The sequence below is a fragment of the Cricetulus griseus genome (genome assembly GCF_003668045.3).
Source record: "Cricetulus griseus strain 17A/GY chromosome 1 unlocalized genomic scaffold, alternate assembly CriGri-PICRH-1.0 chr1_1, whole genome shotgun sequence".
NCBI lineage: Eukaryota > Metazoa > Chordata > Mammalia > Rodentia > Cricetidae > Cricetulus > Cricetulus griseus.
This window is the reverse complement of record NW_023276807.1, coordinates 165896529-165916043: the sequence shown is the minus strand read 5'-3', so window position 1 is coordinate 165916043 and position 19515 is coordinate 165896529. Positions and strand designations below refer to the sequence as shown.

Genomic DNA, 19515 nt, shown 5'->3' with positions numbered 1-19515 from the left:
AAGTGACATCTTTAGAAATTGAGAATTTACATGGGCATAATATTATTAAAAATTTAATATTCTAAAAATGAGATTATGAACTTCTATCCTTTGACTTTGATCTTTGACCACAAGAACAACTGAGACACAGTAAGGCTCTGCCTCAAAATAAATAAATAAATAAATGCCATAAGTGAAATTCCATTGTAAAATTGATAAATCGAGCTGGAGAGATGGCTGATCAGTTAAGAGAATTGGTTGTTTTTCTAGGACAGGGGTTTGATTCCCAGCACAAGCATGGAGGCTCACAGCCACCTGTAAACCTAGTTCCCGGGAATCCAATGCTATTGTCAGCCCTCCCCAGGCACTGCGTGCACATGAAACACAGAGAAAGCAAGCCGTTTAAAGGGAGTTGGGTCAGACATGAACTGCACAGGAGAGACGGCACCCTCCAAAAGAAGCCTAGCTCAGCGGGAAGTGGGGAAAGCTAACAATAAGAAATAGAAACACAAGTCACCACAGGTTGGGTTTTATTTTATTGTAACTACAGATCTTCAAAGAACATTTGTTATTTAAATTTGTTCAGACATGCTTTTGTTCGTACATACAAAATCTGGCAAGCTCCAATCCTTCGGGAAGAGAATTCAACGATCCACTCCATCGTACTGGCTCATTTGACCTTTTTGCAAACATTTCCACATGTCCTTTGCGGAGCATAAGTTCTGTGTCCCTGCATCTGCAGCGCTCCCAGATGGCCCCTGGCTTGTGGGGACAAGCTATGGACCACGGCTGTCAGCAGCAGGGTCCTCACTCCAGTGTGCATCTCGCTTCTCCGCCACGAGTCTGATGAACTGAGAGTGGCTGGCATACAGCTTGAGCTGGTCACTGATGTCAACCCACTTCACCTTCCCGGCATCATCTCCAGCCTCCAGGGTGAGACTGTCCATTGTTTCCCCTGGTGTCCAAAGAAACAGAACCCCATAAGGGGAAATTCCTTTAGTCTGCTTTTTTTCTCAACGTAATTCTGTACTTTGAAATAGTATTATTAAAAATAAGATTAAATCATTGTTACTAGGTGGCCAAAGAATTAAAAACCAGAATATTCCAAAATGCCTGAATTTTAAGTGATTCAATATTAAGAGAAAACTTTTCTCTTTAAAGACGATTCTCCTTGAGAGAGATACCATGCTATATGAAAGCCTTTGCAAAAATAAATTCCAGAATGATTACAGAGTAAAATATAAATTTATAACTCATTTTGCACTTTTACGTTATATAATTGAATGTCAAATCAACTAGAATACAGTATATTTATAATTATATTTATACATGTATAAATGCCATTACTGTTAGAAATGTAAATGGCTCTTCCTACAGGATAAATTAATTGTCAATGCTTACCCAGTATTTTAGAAAATGAATTTTCCCTGATGAGCATGTAATCAATAACTTTCAGAATGCCTTATGTACCAGACTCTGCTTCAGGTGGAGAGCCATGGAGTTTAGAAGGCTGGAATGCAGCTCAGTGATCAGTGCCTGCCTAGCATACATGAAGCTCTGGACAAAATCCTAAATATGGAAACAATTACACAAGGTGTGGTGGCTTACTGCTGTAATCCCAGCACCCAGAGAACTGAGGCAGGAGGATTGCCATCAGTTAGAGCTAGCCTGGGTTAAATAATGAGACTGTCCCAAAAATAAAACATAATCCAATGGACACAGAGAATAAACTATTCAAGGCAACATATGTGCATATTTTATGTATGTACATAAACATTTAGTGTTATATGCTATCTTCTTTAATTTTTACTTATTTCTATGTGTATGGTTGTTTTGCCTGCATAAATATCTGCGCACCATGAATGTGCAAGAAGAGGCCAGAAGAGGGCACTGAATCCCTGGAACTGTAGTTACAGACACTGCTGAGTCACAACGAGGATGCTGGGAGTTGAACCTAGATCCTCTGGAACAGCAGCCAGTGCTCTTAACTGCTGAGCCATTGCACCATGTCTCATTCTTAAAAATGGACTGAATCAAACTTGTCAGCTTTATGACATTGGTTAAAAAATGATGGAATATACAATGGAGTGTTACAGTCACTAAACATGATTATAAGGTGATTGGGCCTGATATGGTGGCCCATGACTGTAATCCCAGTATTTGGGAGTCAAAGGCAGGAGGACTGCCCACGAGTTTGTGGCCAGACTAAACTATACAGTGAGCTCAGAAAAGCATGAACTACAGAGTGAACTCAGGACAGCCTGGGCTACAAAGTGAGCTCAGGACAGCTTGAACTACAGAGTGAGCTCATGACAGCCTGGACTAAAGAGTGAGTTCATGACAGCCTGAGCTATGTGGCAAGACTCTACCTCAAAAAAACCAAAACAAATAACAACCATAACTGAGGCAAGTCCATATCCATGGCCATCAAGCAGCCATATTATATATGCTTTTAAGTGAAATATCAAGCAACAGAACAGAACACACAGCCCGAGCACCTTTTATCTACTTATTTGTGAAGATACAGGCAAGCTCAAATCTTATTTGAGAAGCTAAGGCAAGCTGGTAATTAAAGGTGGTGATTTATATTTTCTTCATTACATCATCTATTCTCTAAATTCTAATCATTTTACCTACATAAAAATCACCAATACAGTAAGTCAACAGAAGTCCTTCTTAAAGGAGACAATGTTTTGGCCACAGGCTCTAAGTGCTAGTGCTAGCATCCCAGCTCTACATCTACCAACACTCCAGCTGCCAGCACCTTCACAGACTAAGACGCATGGCTGGTGTGAAGCTAAAGCAGTGGTCCCCAACCTGTGGGTCACGAACCATTTCACAGAGGTCACCAAAGACCATCAGAAAACAGAATTTACACTGCAATTCCTAACAGTAGCAAAATTACAGTTTTGAAGTAGAAACAAAAATAATTTTATGCTTGGAGGCCACCACAACATGAGGAACTATACTGAAGGGCTGCAGCATTGAGAACCACTGATTTAAAGTGTTCCATTACCTCAGTACAATCCTCAGGCATGCTGAGTTTTGTCTGAACTAATAATACCTAGACTTCTTTTACTCCTCTGATCACTCTATTAATATTTAAATACATACAGAGTTTGGCAGCCACCTCTCCCACTCCCAAGAGAAGAAACCTGAACTGAAAGCAAATAGTTCTCAGATCCACACTGCCATCCCCCTCGGGTAGAAAATCCCCTGTCACAGCAGTGAAAGCGGAACAGCAGCCAGTCTAGAGCAGCACACTGTTTACCTCCCTTGTGTACAATTATTTTATCAACAAGGAGTTCTACTGTGGGCAAACCTCAGACCTTACCTGGAAGTCTCCTAGAGGTGCCCAAAGATGTGAGGAAGACGCATCAGTAGGACTGGGGACAGAGGCCTAGTGCCCACAGGTCTACCTGCCTTAATTCCTTCTGATAGATAAACCACGGCAGTCTATATAGGCAAACACCAGAGCCAAAGACTGAGAATTTATGTGCAGAGTTTTCTTTTTACAGAGAAAGAAAGATCAACCACCCATCAGATACCTTCAGTATTTGGAGAAAAGGCCATTTGTTTTTAGCTTCACAAATAAATAATGAATCTTGTACAGTTAAACTAGAAACCCCCTTCTGAACTCCATTTGCACACGTCTGCCTTCTAAATTCTCCACTCAGGGATGAACTCTGCTTGGTCTAGTTGGAACTGCCGCAAAGAGAAGGGAATTGTGCTGGAGTTCCCCAAGGCCAAGTAAAAGCAGAGTGAAAGGAGACCTCCCAGTCTGCACTGCTGGTCCAAGGACAAGTGATTAGCATAAGAGCAGGCAGCTCATCAAAGAACCAGAGGAACACGGAGTTCTCAGAACATGTCCTCATTTCATTACTACTCAAATGAACGCCAAATGCTTAAAACACCACTCAGCTTAGCAAGAAAGGATGTTCTGAGGGGTGAAGCGATGCGTAAAGATCCTAAGTCATTCTGAAGACAGCAGACTCTTCTCTTCTTCCCTCCTCTTCTGCAATAACAGACTGTCTTTCCCACTAAGTCCTAAATCACACACTTATTACAAAAACATCAGTCCCGGGCTGCTACACCAGGACGGCAATACCTCACAAAGCAAGATAAATGTAAATGCCATTTCTTATCTCATCGACCAACTGCCCCACCCAAATTCTCACTTGCTTTTGCTTTTGTTTACACAAATTTAATTATAGTTTAATAACTGTACTAAATAATTGCTGGCTTTAAATTGCATTATTTTATCCTACAAATCCAACTTCACACACCATCAACAGAATAAAGATGTTCTAGTCACTGCTGATAAACTTTGTAGGCTTTGCTCTAAGCATTCTTTAAATACTAACAACTTCCCTACAGATAAGCATAACCCTAAACTCAACAGTTAATGGGTTTAAAAAGCTAAGATACTCTAAATGTAATGACATCCTAGTGGACATCTTGGCTTCAGCTGGTCCTCAACTCTAGTCAATGGAACCAAGTCAAGACTAAAATTACCTGTTTCATCGTGGTAGTTCACAGCTTCTGTCTCCATCCATGCATTGTCAGTGTTCCGAGGATCATCAACATACCCCTTATATATCTATTGTAAAGGAGGACAGAAAAACAATGGTCTAGAGTGAGACAGGACCGAGTAAGACACAGGTTAATAAATACCCTGATGCACACTTAACGCTAATGAACTGGACATATTAAAATAGTTAAGATGGTATGCAATGCTACATGTTTTACCCCCCCAAAAAAATGCTTACAAAGAAATGCAAATAGCATAGAACCTTTGACACAGCTTCACAGACTTGTATTAGATTTCTCAGGGGACCATATTCTCTTCTGAGGCAGCTTTAAATTTCACAAAATGTTCAGTACCACAGAATCTGAGAGGGGCTAGGGGTATATAGCTCAGTAGTGGTATATGCTTAGTATGCTGGAGGCCCCAAGCTCAACAGCACCAAGGGAAAAACTGAGATGTCAATATGGGCCATGTCCATAATATAAGTATTTTTCTGTTTTAATAATCTCTGTGATTATAATTTCATATATTGAAGGGTATATAATTCTTGATAAACCTAGGAAACAAGAGAGAAATCTAAAAATTGAAATTTAAAGGTAATTAGCAACAGAAAAAACTTAGATCCAGTCATCCAATACAAACATGAGTAAGAAGATCCAGATGCACAGGAATTCCTCTTGGAAGACCAAGGGAGGCAATTAGGAGACTTGGTCCAGGGCTGAACAGAGCTCAGTCAGCAAGGTGAATGCTGGGTAAACACAGGAGACCCATGGATCCCTGGGGCTTGCTGACCTGAGCTACATGTTACAACCAACCCCCCCCCCAAAAAAAAACTAAAGAGATCCCAATTCTGGAACAAAATCAAAGAATGACAGTCAAAAAGAAAAGAAAATCAATCATTTCATTATGGATCCTCAAATGCTTTTTGTTTTCTTTTAATAACACAGAGTGTATAGACAAAATAGGCATAAGATGTAAACAGTTAGCAATGCACTGCCCCCCTCAAAAAAAAAAAAAAACACCTTGTAAAAACAAATCTAAGATGTAAATTAGATTCATGTAAACAAAGAGATCTGTTTAATGGATTCTCAGTGTGTGAGAAAATAGCTTGTTTGTCATGTGAGTTTAGCCCTCAGCTGAAGGAAAGTCAGAGGGGGGGAAAGCTGCAAATGATCAGATGAGCTAAAGCCAGGGTACACATGGTGAGCACAGTCTGCCTTGTGAGCAGTCCCAGTCCCCGCTGACAGGCCTGAGCCCCCAGAAGCCACCCACCACAAGATGCTCTTGGCTGAAGAGTGCATGCAGCTTCTTCTCGATCTCCCTCTTCTCAGCACTGGACTTCTGTAAGGAGTTCAGGGCTTCCTCACCAAACTCCCTCTTGAGAGTGGCACTGATCTTCTCCCCAGGGTCCACCATCCCCTACAGTGACATGTTTTAACAAGTAGTAAGCTTTGACTCATTACACATGTGTTTACTGACTGGTACAATAAACGTGTATTATTGTCTTTGCCCATAGTAGTTACCACCTCTCACCCCATGAGAAGCACCTCTTAAACCATTTGTTCCCAACAGAAGCAGCCAAGAGAGGCAATGCATACACTGGGCCACAGTGACTGGTCCAGGGTTAGGCTATGACGAACTGTGCCAGGCAAACTCATTTCTTGAGATGTTCCAAACTCAAACTTGCCTGGAGGCAAGAAAACAACACAAAGCCTCTCCACACTGTGGAGTCTGACCCAGTCACTGTGGCTTCTTAAACATTTGCAGAATGCACCAAGACACTCCATTGGTTTTGTTCAAAATGTCTCCATACAAAATACTCATTCACTTCCTTCATAATGTCATTTAAATGTCACCTTCCCCAAAGGCCTTCTCTAGCTGTAGCGAAAATTGCAATTTCTCAATCACTTTTTACTTCCTGTCCTGCTCTAGTTTTAATTGTATCATCTATTGACATAAAATGTATCAATGTACTCAAAAACGTATCAATGACAACAGCTGCTTCCTTGATCAGAGTTTCAAATGACAATAAAAATACAATGCCCTATGATGAAATTATTCTTGTGTTATTACACTTGGCATGAGTGATCTGGTTCACAGTAACCAGCCTAAGCTTGGATCAGTCAGCTACAATCTGTAATTCCATTCTGTTTTTACACTACAAAGAAAAACATATTCTTACCGACAGCAGTATACTCATAAAAACTCTTCTTCACTCAAGCTACCTCCATCTCACAACAAGACATAAACTACAAAGCCTCCTATCACACATGATGCATATCTTAATATGTACCTTCAAATACATCAATGGCACAAAGTCAACAAGTACACCCTTCCTGATGGTGATCCGGAACTTCAGGAAAAGTTTGTAACAGGTGTTATCTTTTTATTATGTTTAAATATCTTAAAAATTCAGTAAGTAATACTAAAAATACATATAATTGAGTTTAGAGTAGAGGATTGAGATGGACCATATATCATGAGTGCCAACCGAATGTCAAATACTCATTGGCTATCTCCCCGAGGGAACTAGGGCTACCATCATCTTAACAATGAGGGCCTGGACTCCATCACCCAGCAGCAAGTGCACAGGACAGAATGTGAGCCTCCATCTAGTCAAAAGTTTATGTTCTTCCCAAAAGCGCTACAATTGTACTTGAATCCTAAAGAATTACGTCACTCTAAACTTGATGACAAAAGACTGTGGTGAGGCGTGAAGATGCAGCCTCCTCACACAGGGGCTTCACAGTGAGCTAAGCAGCGGAAGGCAGGGCCATGCTTACCCCTGGGATTGCCCACTCTCCACAGTCTTTCCTTTTTATTGCAACAAACTGTAAGATGCATTTCCCGGAAACAGGGTGTGTGATTTTATTCCCGCTGTCATCCCTTTTCCACCTATGAACGGGGACAGAAGACAAGGTTCCAGATTATGCCTGTGACAATGCTATAAAGATATTTTCTCTATAACAAAGTACTTATTTACCCCCAATCAGTCAATTTAAAACACTGTTTTTTTTAATTAGGAAAGTGCTATATTTAGCCCTTTCATAAACTAGGAGGAAGTTTACTTCATACAGGGATGTTGTATTTTTTTTTTCTAAAGATTTACTTATTATGCATACAGTGTTCTGCCTTCATGTCAGCCTGCAGGCCAGAAGAGGGCACCAGATGTCATTACAGATGGTTGTGAGCCACCATGTGGATGCTGGGAATTGAATTCAGGACCTCTGGAAGAACAGACAGCGCTCTTAACCTCTGAGCTATCTCTCCAGCCTGGATGCTGTATTCTTTGTAAGGAAAATTTAGACTATATATGTTTCTTATTCCTTAAGTCTGTTAAAAACATTTAAATGCAGAACATAGTTTGAAGGAAGGGTTTTCAAAGGTATTACATGATATTTTTCATCAATGATCCCTTTTAGAAACTGAAGTGATAAAAAAGACCAGGCAATACTACTTCTATTGATCACATCTCCCTGGGATATCAGAAAAGTTGGCTACCCAGTAGTTTAAGCTGAGGGTAAAGTAGTGCTTTTCAGTTTTGTGCCATCTTTAGACTATGGGGGGCAGCTCCACCCTTTAATTTTATGTCTTGAATTAAATTATGTGGTTAGGGAATGGTCAATTCCAAGCATGCTTTTCTATCCACATTCTCTTTCTGAAGACAAGCCTCTCCTTCCCATACTAACCTATACCCCTGACTTCAAGGCTTTTTCTAAAACTGGTCTTCTGGACAAAGATAAGAACTTTGCACTTCCACTAACAAGTGCTTGAAAGGGGAAGTCTATGACACTTGAGTCCCACTCTAGACAAAATGTAAAAGCACACTGGTTTGGATGGGTCTGAGAGTTTCTTTATCAAACCCACACTCCCTCATGAAAGATCCCGTGGGTCTAGAATAGAGCTAAACCCCAAAGAGACAAACTATGAGAAAAGGCTTCAGACCAAGGAGAATGGGAAACAGAAATAAAAGAATAATTAGTGCAGACCCAAAAATAACATAAGAAAGATACAAAGCAATAAAATATTGGTCCAAGAAACTGAACACCTACTCGGGTCTGGCAATATAAGCAAGTGAGAGGGAGGATGGAGCGTGAAGTAGCTAAATAAGAAGCCAGTGAATGTTCACACACAGAATCCTCAATCTGTGCTCTTAAGAGATCCAGAGAATACTGTTGAGCAGGGTAATCCCACAGCCTGTTAGCATTTTAGAGAGCTCACCTACTGTCATACAGGCACGGAGAGAACTAGCAGAATGACTTAAAGACCAGCTAAAATGCTAAAATGACTCAAGGGAAATAGAATGACTTACAGACCAGCTAGCTAAAATGCCACTGCCATCTACTACTTGCTCTTTTTTCTTTTACTTTTACCTGCCCATACTTAATAAACTCACTCATTTGAAACTGAAAGTACAGCTTTCATAGATCATTCTCCATCTAGACCATTCTCTGCAAAGGGCAGCATCCCATGGCTCCCTTCTAAGGTGTAAACAAGTTTACCCCCTTAGACGTCTGAAGCCAGGAGGTAGGCGTGACTTGTCCATTCCCAGGGTGCTCTCAAGGTCTTTCCTGTGACATTTCACTAAAAGCTCCTGTGTTCTTTTTAGTGCCATCAAGTTCTTTACAACCATTCCTTCCTCAGTGTTTTTATGAACAAATGAGTATACTATAAATCATTACAACATGTCACTCCAACTAGCCCATACGTCTTGTGTTGGGTAAGTCTCTTGCATCATGAGGCTGCAGTGACTGACTGGTATCATCTAGCCTTGTATAAGTACACTGAGTGACGGGCACAATGAGGAAATTGCCCAATGACACATTCTTAGAACATGTCTCCAGTGCTGAGCAATCCATGACTGTACTTGGTTACATTTCACACTTTTTATTTTAAATTTCCCACCTTGCAAATGACAAAAACCTTAATTTTTACACTTTTTTATACCCTCTAAAGTACCTACTCAGTGCTGAAATATCTGCCAGGTGTGTCCAAACTTTTGACACTGCAACATGACTGTGTCATTTACAAAGGTCACACTTGAGAAACAGGCTCTCAAGTTTGGTTTTTTTGTTTTTTGTTTTTTGTTTTATCTCACACTGTGCTGGGCCACAGTCATAGCCATCACTGGGCAGTTGCAGCTCTTGGGCAGTAAGTTGGACATGCCTGGTTGATAATGCGTGGTGTACATCTACAACATAAAACCGCAGCTTAATTCACTGACTGATTGATTTTGAGGCTTTGACACGGGCATCAAAATCTATGGCAAGCCACCTGCTTCAACTTCCCAAGTATAGGGATTGTGAACATAAGCCATAATACCTAACTAAAACCACAACTTTCTTCTTCCACCACACACTATAATGTCACATAAAGTCCCATGTATGTACAAACATAGTTCTAGACCTATTCATATGAATGCACACACATAGAGTTAACATATATACTTTTCTGATCACTTAGCTCTTTGCTACTGGAACACCTTACTCAGTTCTTACCTGGTTATAATGGGATCTGCAGCATGGTTTGGGCCCCATCTCCCCAAAAGACCCCGGCCAACCAGTCCTGTCCTCCCTGCAGGATTTCTAGGAAGGGAATGAACAAAAGACCACAAAACAACACATAATCAATTGAATGCATCCATTTTTTTAAAGTCTGGCTTGGTACAGTATACATTCATGTACACACGTCTGAATGTGTGTGGGCAGGTGTGTACACACATCATCTGAATGCGTGTCCATGTGGAAGCATGAGACTGACATCCAGCCTGCGGTGTCTTCATCGACAACTCTCCAGTTCATCCAGGAAGGACCAATACACTAGTCTGAGGTAACCCAGCTATCCAGTTTACCCCTGGGACACCCTGTTTCTATCCCTTTCTTGAGCCATAAGATTACAGACAGCCACCAGGCAGGGTCAGCTTTTATGTGGGCCCTGGAGTGCCAAACTCCTGTCTTTACTTACACCTGTACAAGCTTTATTCCCAGAGCCATCTTCACAGCCCCCCTATTACTTTGCTTTTGTTTGTTTTTTCTAGACAGGGCTTTTCTCTCTGTGTTCTGGCTGTCCTAGAACTTGCTCTGTAGACCAGGCTGGCCTCGAACTTGCAAAGATCCTCCTGCCTCTGCCTTCCGAGTGCTGGGATTAAAGGCGTGCACCTCTGCTGCCACCTCCCAGCCCAACTAACTTCTTGATCTAATCCACAACCTAAAATAAAATGTCAGCTACGGGCATCTGCACTCACACCCGAGTTCATTACCACAGCAGCATTCACACCAATGTTCATTACTGCTGTTGAAAGTGAGTGACATTTTTATATTGTTTTATACTAAACTCACCTGGCCAACTGACAATAATTTTTTTCTTCAAATCCACAGAAGGTCAAGAATGGAAGATGGGCAAAAAGAGCTTTGATGTTAAAATCACTGGGTTTTACTTGTCTTTTAAATTACATTTTATTCAGTGTGTGTGTGTGTGTGTGTGTGTGTGTGTGTGTGTGTGTGTGTGTGTGTACACATGTAGAGGCCAGAGAACAAGCTGCAGCAGTCAATCTCTCCTTCTACCATTAGTCCCTGAGGCAGGTGCTAAGTAAGCCTTGTAGCAGAGACTTCACGCTGAGCAATCTTACCCAGCATGTCTTACATGCTTGGATAAATTCTTACCATAAGCCATTGGCTCATTTAATAAAAATCCATTGAAAACACAAATTTTAATCCTTTTATAATTTATTCAATTAATTATTTCATCCTTCAAGATAAAATTATAAAACAATATATTCAAATCCCGTCTCCAGCACTTACTGTGTGCTATGTGCTAACATTCCTTCCTAATATGTTAAATGGAACTAAAACTACATGTATGTCCAAGGAGTTCTGTGAAAATGTAATGGGTTGGCATACCATGCCTGGCACTTACAGTTACACTGTGACTGCTAACACCTCATCTCCCTTAAGACCTTATGCTAAGTCACTTCTTGCCAGCACACACCTGGGCCTTCCATTTTCAATCTCGTACAGTCCATTCTGGCTCTTTCTCTCCACATGCCCGTCCTTTTCATTGAATTTGGGAGAAAAGTTGCTTTCACTGCAATGAGAATGACAATGTAAAATAAAATAATGATTAAATACCACCTACAGCTTAACAATGTTACTCAAAATAAAGAGAAAATTTTTAAGAGTAAGTTCTGATTTACAAATCATCTTATTCAATCAAAACAAGCTCTAGGGGTAGCCAAAGACCCTTTTAGCCAAAGCAGAAAAGGGTGTAGTATTATGAGGCCTACTAACCCTTAAGAAAGGAGGAAGGGTGGCATAAAAAAGTAGTCATCAGTCTCATTATAGGGGAAGGAATTTAAGTTATCCTCTCTACCATTGCCTAGTGGATTAGTATTTTTCCCTGGTGTAAGAAGGGACTTTGAGAGCCCATCACATGTGAAGGGATGCACTCTTGCCCTGGATACATGAGGGAGGGCCTAGGCCCAGCCCAGGATGATGTGATGGGCTTTGGGGAGCCCCCGTCGAGGGCCCTACCCTGCCTGGGGAGTGGAGGGTGGATGGGGGGGGGGCAGGTGGGGGGTTGGGAGGAGGGCTGGGGGGAAGGGGAGGGAGAAGGGATTGACATGTGAAGCAAACTTGTTCCGAATTTGAGCTAATAAAAAAAAATTTTAAAAATTAAAAAAAAAAAAGGAGGAAGGGAGCCCCTCCTATGTGAGCAAAATATCTACATCATATCAGCAACACAGAACTATCTGTGGGCATGCTATGGCAACTGCTGGTTCCCACAGGATTCCAAATGAAAGATTCCCTCTGAACAGTGTGATCTCTCTAATGCTTCAATGTAACTTTAATTGCCTTAATTTAATGCATATTGGTTAATACTGTCAAATATTCCCATATTATCAAATTTCACAAAGGGTGAATCATCCCATCAACTAGACAATAAATGTGATGTATATTAAAAGTAGAGATCATGGAGATTGTGACCTGAATTGCACATGTTTACTAACTGCACCTGCAACTTCGGAAATTCGGAAATGCACATTGGCTGCATGGTATGTCATGCCTCACCAGAAACATTTTATAATGGACAGTATTAAAATCTTGCAAATAAATTAAAACAAGACCAAAGTTAATCAAAACCAATATAACACAGTGGCCTTCTATACAGTTAGCATAGGCATTCAGAAGAGAGGCTGTGAAGTTTTGCATTACATTGTATCAAACACGTTCCTATGCACAGTTCCTATGCACATATCCACTACCAAAACCAAAAACTCCATCAGAGCTAGAACTAGAAAAACAATTAGCTACATATTCTCCTTCAGAACTCATGGCCACCACCTGCACTCAGTGCTTCCCTGTCCCCTTATTTCAGCCTTTCTTCTTCTCGTCATGTTACACTGCGCCCACATGTACACCTGTTTGCATATGTGCATATACTACTTACTAGATTCTATATGTGGGGGGCAGGCTGGGGCTCTTTTCCTTCTGAGACTGTGATGGCAGCTTAGCGAAAATGTAAGAAAATAAACTCAGGAGTCAACTGAGCTAAAGTACACATTATATACCACAGACATCAGCAGAGCAAACATTAGTGCTTTTTTTTTCTTTTTAGTTGATACATAATCACTGTACATATTATGGGGTACAGAGTGATGACCTGGTACATGCATAAAACTGTGATGATCAAATTTGAGTCATTAGCGTTTCCGTCTTCTTACACATTTGCCGCTTCTCTACATGGGAAACTTTTGAAATTCTCTTTTCTAGCTCTTTATAAAATATATTTTAAAAACGTATTGTGACTGGCAGAACTTACTTTCTAAGGAACTGTACGTGGGGAGTTGCTGGCTACCCAGTCACCCAGTTACACTTCCTAGCCTGTAGTTAGCACTCTCCTAATATCTACTTCAATCAACTTGTTTGACTTTTGTTGCCTGAAGTGCTGGGGTGGGGGTGCACATGCGCATGTTTGGAGGTCATCCTCAGAGGTCAATTCTCAGGAGCCATCCACTCATTGCTATTTAGACAGAGCCTTTTACTGGTCTGGAACTGGCCAAACATGCTGGGCTGGTGGCCAGCGCACTCCAGGGATACCACAATCTGGTCTCTGCAGCACTGGGGCTATAAGTGCATGCTGCCCACCCCCACCCTTCCCCTCAGCTTTTTACATTGGCTCTGGGGACCAAACCCAGGCCCAAATGCTTTCACAGCAAGCTCTTTACCCACTGGCCAACCGCTCAGCTGAGAAGTAAATGTCAGACCAACATATGGTCGCAATATAATTCTTATTTGACAATTGTTTTTATTGTATATAGTTTTACTGTATTAAAGTTAAAAACTTCCCTTTTCATTAGACAAGAATGGGGAAATGATGTGAGATATTCGTACACTGTATGAAGATGTATTGCTGTGATTGGTGTAATAAAAAGCTGAACGGCCAATAGCTAGATAGAAGGTATAAGCGGGACATCCAGGAAGAGAGAAAACTCTGGGAGGAAAAAAGGCAGAGTCTCCATTCAAACACAGAGAAGAAACAGGAGGTAGAAAATGGAAGAGAGGTAACACCATGAGGCAGAACGTAGATTAATATAAATGGGTTAATCTAACTTATAAGAACTAGTTAATTCAATGCAATCCCCATCAAAATCCCAGTACAATTCTTCACAGACCTTGAAAGAACAATTCTCAACTTTATATGGAAAACAAAAGACCCAGGATACCCAAAACAACCATGTACAATAAAGGAACATCCGGAGGCATCACAGCATCATCATCCCTGACTTCAAGCTCTATTATAGAGTTATAGTCCTGAAAACAGCTTGGCATTGGCACAAAAATAGACAAGTAGATGAACAGAATTGAATTGAAAACCCTGATATTAACTCACAGACATACCAACATCTGATTTTTGACAAAGAAGCTAAAATTATTCAATGGAAAAAAGAAAGCATCTTCAACAAATGGTGCTGGCATAACTGGATGCTGGCATGCAGAAGATTACAAATAGATCCATATCTATCACCATGCACAAAACTTATGTCCAACTGCATCAAAGACCTCAGCATAAATCCAGCCACACTGAACCTCTTAGAAGAGAAAGTAGGTGGTACCCTTGAAAGAATTGGTACAGGAGACTGCTTCCTGAATATAACAATGGTAGCACAGACACTGAAATCAACAATTAATAAATGGGACCTCCTGAAACTCTGCCAGAACAACAGAGGTGTACAACTGTTAACCCAACTACAACATGCAGAAACAGACACTACCTGTTGTTGTCACTACAAAACAAACAGCAGCTATTTCAAACCAAAACAGATTTGCCTATTAGGAGAGATCCTCACAAAACTTATCAAAGAGTAAACAAATATGGACTGTTTAGTTTGGGCAAATTCAAGGAAAAGTAGAAACTGACTTGTAACAATGCCCAGATGGATAAAAATGATTCCTCTAGGGACAAATGATAACTTATAACACACGACCCATAGCCATCTTACAACTCACTAACACCAGCTTATCACTCACCTGATCTGAGGATCCGCCCATTGGGGGCCAGCCAGGACGGAGACTGCAGTGTATTCCACAGGGTTATAGTCTTGCCACTCAACAAGCCAGCCCACCTTCTCATTAGGAACCTCACTTCGTTCAACTTTTGAACCTGGGTAAGGAGATGTCCGAGCCTTGTTGTGGGAATTCTCTTTGGCACCATTAGAACCAGACATGATGTTGGAGTTAAGGTGAAATCCACAAGATGGAAACGAGTTTCTGAGGAAAAAAAGAAAAACATCTTATAAACACTCCAAAACATATGAATTAAAGAACCTACTTCAAAGATTCCCAAAACATTTTTTTCAGTTTCAAAAACTTAAAAATTAGAAGATTAGGGATGAAGAGATTGGTGACTCAGTGGTTAAAAGTGTTTATTACTCTTCCAGAGGACCCAAGTTTGATTCCAACTATACCTCAGCCAGATAGTACACAACTGCCTATAACTCCAGCTCCAGGGTAAGTAAGGCCTCTGACCTCTGAGGGCACCTGCATTCATACACAACACACACACACACACAGCACATACCAGCATGCACACACAAACTAATCTTATAACTGTTGCCTATTGACTGCAATTATTTTAGATAAAGGAACAGAGGGCCAAACTTTAGTTTTTTTGTCTTTAGGATTGGTGGGGAGTGCTATGAGAACTCAGCCATGGGTAAAAATACAAACAGGAGTTTATAAAATTTGCTACCAAAAAGAAAAGTTATGTGCAAGTTTTTGCATGGACATGAATTACCAATGGTGACTACTGAGTCACTCTGACGCAGGATGATTGCTTTTGTAAGAAACTGCTTGCTCTGCCTGACTTCAGAAGGTTCAAAGCCATCCTGTCTTTGTCGGCGTCTAAAGATGAAGGCGGAATGCAGCTGTTTTCTTTCATCCCATTTAAAGACTTTCAAAATGGCCATTTCATTGTGCATGCACTCTGCATCCATCAGGTACTGTCAAACTCCCAAACTGCAGGGGTGCCCAGTGAGTGAGGAGGTTCCCACCCAGGGATGCTGGGTCCAAGTGAAAAGTAGGAGACTATATAGCCTGACTCACTTTATGCAAAATACAAGTACAATTCCTGAATGGTGGGGACAGCCAGGAAGGCCTCCTGGTCAAAGCCAGCCTGGCTATTCAGCAAGACTGCCTCACAAACCAACAAAAGTGGCAGGTTTTCATTATTTTCCCCTCTGATGACATGCTTTGAATTGAAGAAACTCTCAATGTTATAATTTGTAGAGACAGACATGCACCTGCAAGACCTTGTTCTAAGTGATGGAATTCTGCTCACTCATGTGACCCTCAAAAGTCCTTATTTTGGAAATAAGTCTAATAAGGACTCGGGGTGAGCCTAATAGGTTAGCTGAAGTCATACACTCACAGCAGAGTCAGAATCCAGGGTCTAAGCTGGGCCATGCCCCTAAAGAAAACTATAGTCACAAACCTCTTGATGATAAACTGCTCTTGTTTACATGAGATTAGCAGGCACTCAACACATACTTGCTGACTTAACTTTGGGTTTTTCTTCTAAATATGCAGTTTCAGTTTTGGATACACCACTTTAAGAGTTCCCTTCCCCATCTTACTAAAATAAAGAATAAACACCAAGCAACTTGACATGGTTCTGGCATAAAAATAACAAGAAGGGTGTTAGTGACTTCCTTGGAGCTGAGTTTCTCCCTCTGCAAACCCCACTAAAGAAGGAAGTTCACTCACACAGGCAGAGAAGGGACACTCTGATTGAGGGGTTTTAGCCACAGTCAGGAATACAGAAAATGGATGGAATCATGGGGTCTACAAACCACAGAAGTCATTCTGTTTCCAAAAGAAGGAAGATGTCACTCCAATAAGTGGAGCCCTCAGAAATTTCAAACTTGGTCTTCTTGTAAGCCAACCAGGAACCATGGAATTAACCTCTTTCCTCTGAGAAATTGAAGTCTAGTGACAGGCGACTCCGGCCTAGAGTCAAGTTTGAGGTGTGGGTGTGGTGATATCTTGCTGGTACAAATAAAGCCTGTCTGAAGATCAGAGAATGGAGCTTGCCACTAGCTAACCATATGTGGGTGTATGCGTTTTAAGGTGGCGAGGGTCAGGACCACTACTACAGACACTGGTGTCAGAGACCGTAACAGAACCAGGCTTACAAACTTTCCAAGTCACTAGGAAAGAAAGTCGGGGCCACGTTGCCCAGCAGACAGAAAGAGCGAGGTTCCCCCGCGGTTCCTGCGTACACACTTGTATTTCCAGTCTATCAGTGGAACCAAAAGCCAAACCAATAGCCTTAGGGCGCATAGCAAGCAACATCTGCTATCTACGTTTCCATTACAGATATTCATTATTACCCCCGACGCGGGACAACACACAATAAATGTTCTTCCAAACGTTGGCGGCTTCTATCTACGAAGGCAGACTTAAAATTCAGAGATCGAGAAAGGTCCTGGCTATTAGTTTTCCAAAACCCAGTACGCGGGCAAAGCCTACAGAACCTTCAGGCAAGGCAGGTAGGGGTCGCGGTCCGCCCGAGATCCGGGAAACTGGGTACCTGGATGCAGGGATGCTGCGGCAGCCAGAGGACCGGACAGTCACGGACGCGAGGGCCACTGACAGCGACACGGTGGCTACCGCCTGCCCCAGGGAGCGGCAGGCCATCGGCGCCTGGCCTGGCGGGCGGCTAGTTTGGGGTCTGCGGCCGCCAGGCCTGGCGTCGAGCCCCGCAGCGAGCGAGCCCCGCTCCGGAAAACAGCGGGCACTAGGACCCGGCCGCGCTGGCCCTAAAGGGACGCCGCAGCCGCACGACGCACCCGCCGCCGCACGACAGCGCTTTACGATGGTGCCGCAAACCAACCTGCCTGCCGGGCCTCCGCGTCTGCGCAGGCGCACTGAGGTGAGCGTCTGGGCGCGGAGAGCCGCGCACTGAGGCCCAGAGAGGAAGGGACGGGAATGTGAAAGGCCAGGCAGACACGTGTTTCCGGGAGAGGAGGGCCGTGCGGAGTCACGTGAGCGTAAGGAGGTAATGAGAGGACGTAGAGGGATGCGGTGACGGTTCCTGAAATGACGGCGGTGTGGTTTCTAGAAGTAGTAACTCGCCTTTTTCGAAACGTGCGCGCATAGCTGACTCAGCGACCGCCTGTGAGCGGGAACTGTGAGCATCCCGCCGGTCACGTGATCCTCTCGGTCATTGAGGGCTCGAACCGGTCTGAGCGCCTCAGAACCCAATTGATGCCGCCGGGCGGGTGTGGTGTTAGTATTTCCCACAGTGTCCCACTTGAACCCCAAACCCCAAGACCCCTCCTAGACAAGCCGCGAAACTGGCACACAGGCTGCATAAATAACTAAACAATGAACGAAGGGCCAAAGTTAGGTTGCGAGTGGTAAAACCGCGTGTGCAAAGCAGTTTGCATTCTGGCTTTTATATTCTCTGCTAATGAGACAGATTTGTAAGTTTTAAGGATATAATCAGCTTGGGCCTCCGCACTTTAGAAACACACCATAAGGTGTTAGCAGTTTTTTAAAGCCAGAGCAATCAGATTTTAGCCTGGCAACTGCAGGACTATCGGGAAGGAACAGCAATAAGAAACTTGAACTCTGCTGTAACACACGTTACAGCAGTTTAGGGTGTTGTCTTTGGGGTTGTGCTAAACTCCTTAAAATGCCCGCTTGGATGAACTGAAAAATTATGGGAAATTAACTTTTTTTTTTTTGTAAATTTTTTTTTTGTAAATTTTTTTTTTGTAAATTCCCCCAGCCCAAACCTGGTCCTGAAGCAAAGTAAATATTGTAATTACATATTCCTTCTTTGCACTCTGGAGTGCAAGCTTGCCACCTAACATTTTCCTGGAGCTGGGATAGCCACCTCTCTGAGGTTCGAGCATTCAGGAAGATAATTCACCTTGGGCTCCAGTCCCTGGGAGAGATGGTTGTCTTACTTCAACTTTCCCCACTGCCTCCTGTCATGAGAAAAGTTTATTTCTCTGCTTGACAAGTAGCTTGGTCACAGCTATCAACATTCACCAACACTTTAGACCTTTTAGCACCATTCCCCAGCCTTTAAACATCTCAGCCCTTTTGTTTCATGAAAATAGAATCCAGTTCCTAATGCAGTCTTTCTTATGGCAGCAGTAGTCAATAAAACCTTTCCATGTGTCTGTAACTAGTATCCTCAGATGGACTTGTCTTTTTAAGATGTGTTTACTTTTATGTGTCTAAGTGTTTTGCCTGAAGGTCTGTGTATCCCAAGTGTGTAGTGACCACACAAGCCAGAAAAGGGCTTTGGATCCCTCAGGACCAGAATTACTGTACAGGTGATAAGAATTGAATCCAGGACCTCTGGAAAAGCAGCCAGTGCTTTTCACCACTGAGCCACCTCTGTAGCTCAGGCATTATTTTGACAGCTCTTTCAGATAGCATTTTTCTTAAAATAATTGTTGACATAAAAAAAAAAAAACATAGCTCTCAATTCAAAGG

The 19515-nt window shown here is 42.2% G+C and overlaps 1 protein-coding gene across 3 annotated transcripts; it reads right to left on the bottom strand.

Annotated features, from left to right (window-relative positions):
* Nucleotides 1-492: 492 nt before the first annotated feature.
* On the bottom strand, nucleotides 493-17981 carry Nudt9 (nudix hydrolase 9). Of its 3 annotated transcripts, none has more exons than XM_027388490.2 (8): nucleotides 17897-17981; nucleotides 15034-15273; nucleotides 11495-11590; nucleotides 10006-10092; nucleotides 7291-7402; nucleotides 5780-5926; nucleotides 4495-4579; nucleotides 493-934 (listed from the first exon to the last, which is right to left on the bottom strand). In XM_027388490.2, the coding sequence occupies exons 2-8, from the start codon at nucleotides 15228-15230 to the stop codon at nucleotides 756-758; spliced, it is 903 nt and encodes a 300-aa protein (XP_027244291.1). In that variant the 5' UTR covers nucleotides 15231-15273; nucleotides 17897-17981; the 3' UTR covers nucleotides 493-755. The 3 variants fall into 3 exon arrangements, with proteins under 3 accessions (XP_027244291.1, XP_027244290.1, XP_027244292.1); XM_027388489.2 differs by lacking the exon at nucleotides 17897-17981 and adding an exon at nucleotides 17594-17807; XM_027388491.2 differs by lacking the exon at nucleotides 17897-17981 and adding an exon at nucleotides 17538-17561.
* Between the last annotated feature and the right edge of the window lie 1534 nt (nucleotides 17982-19515).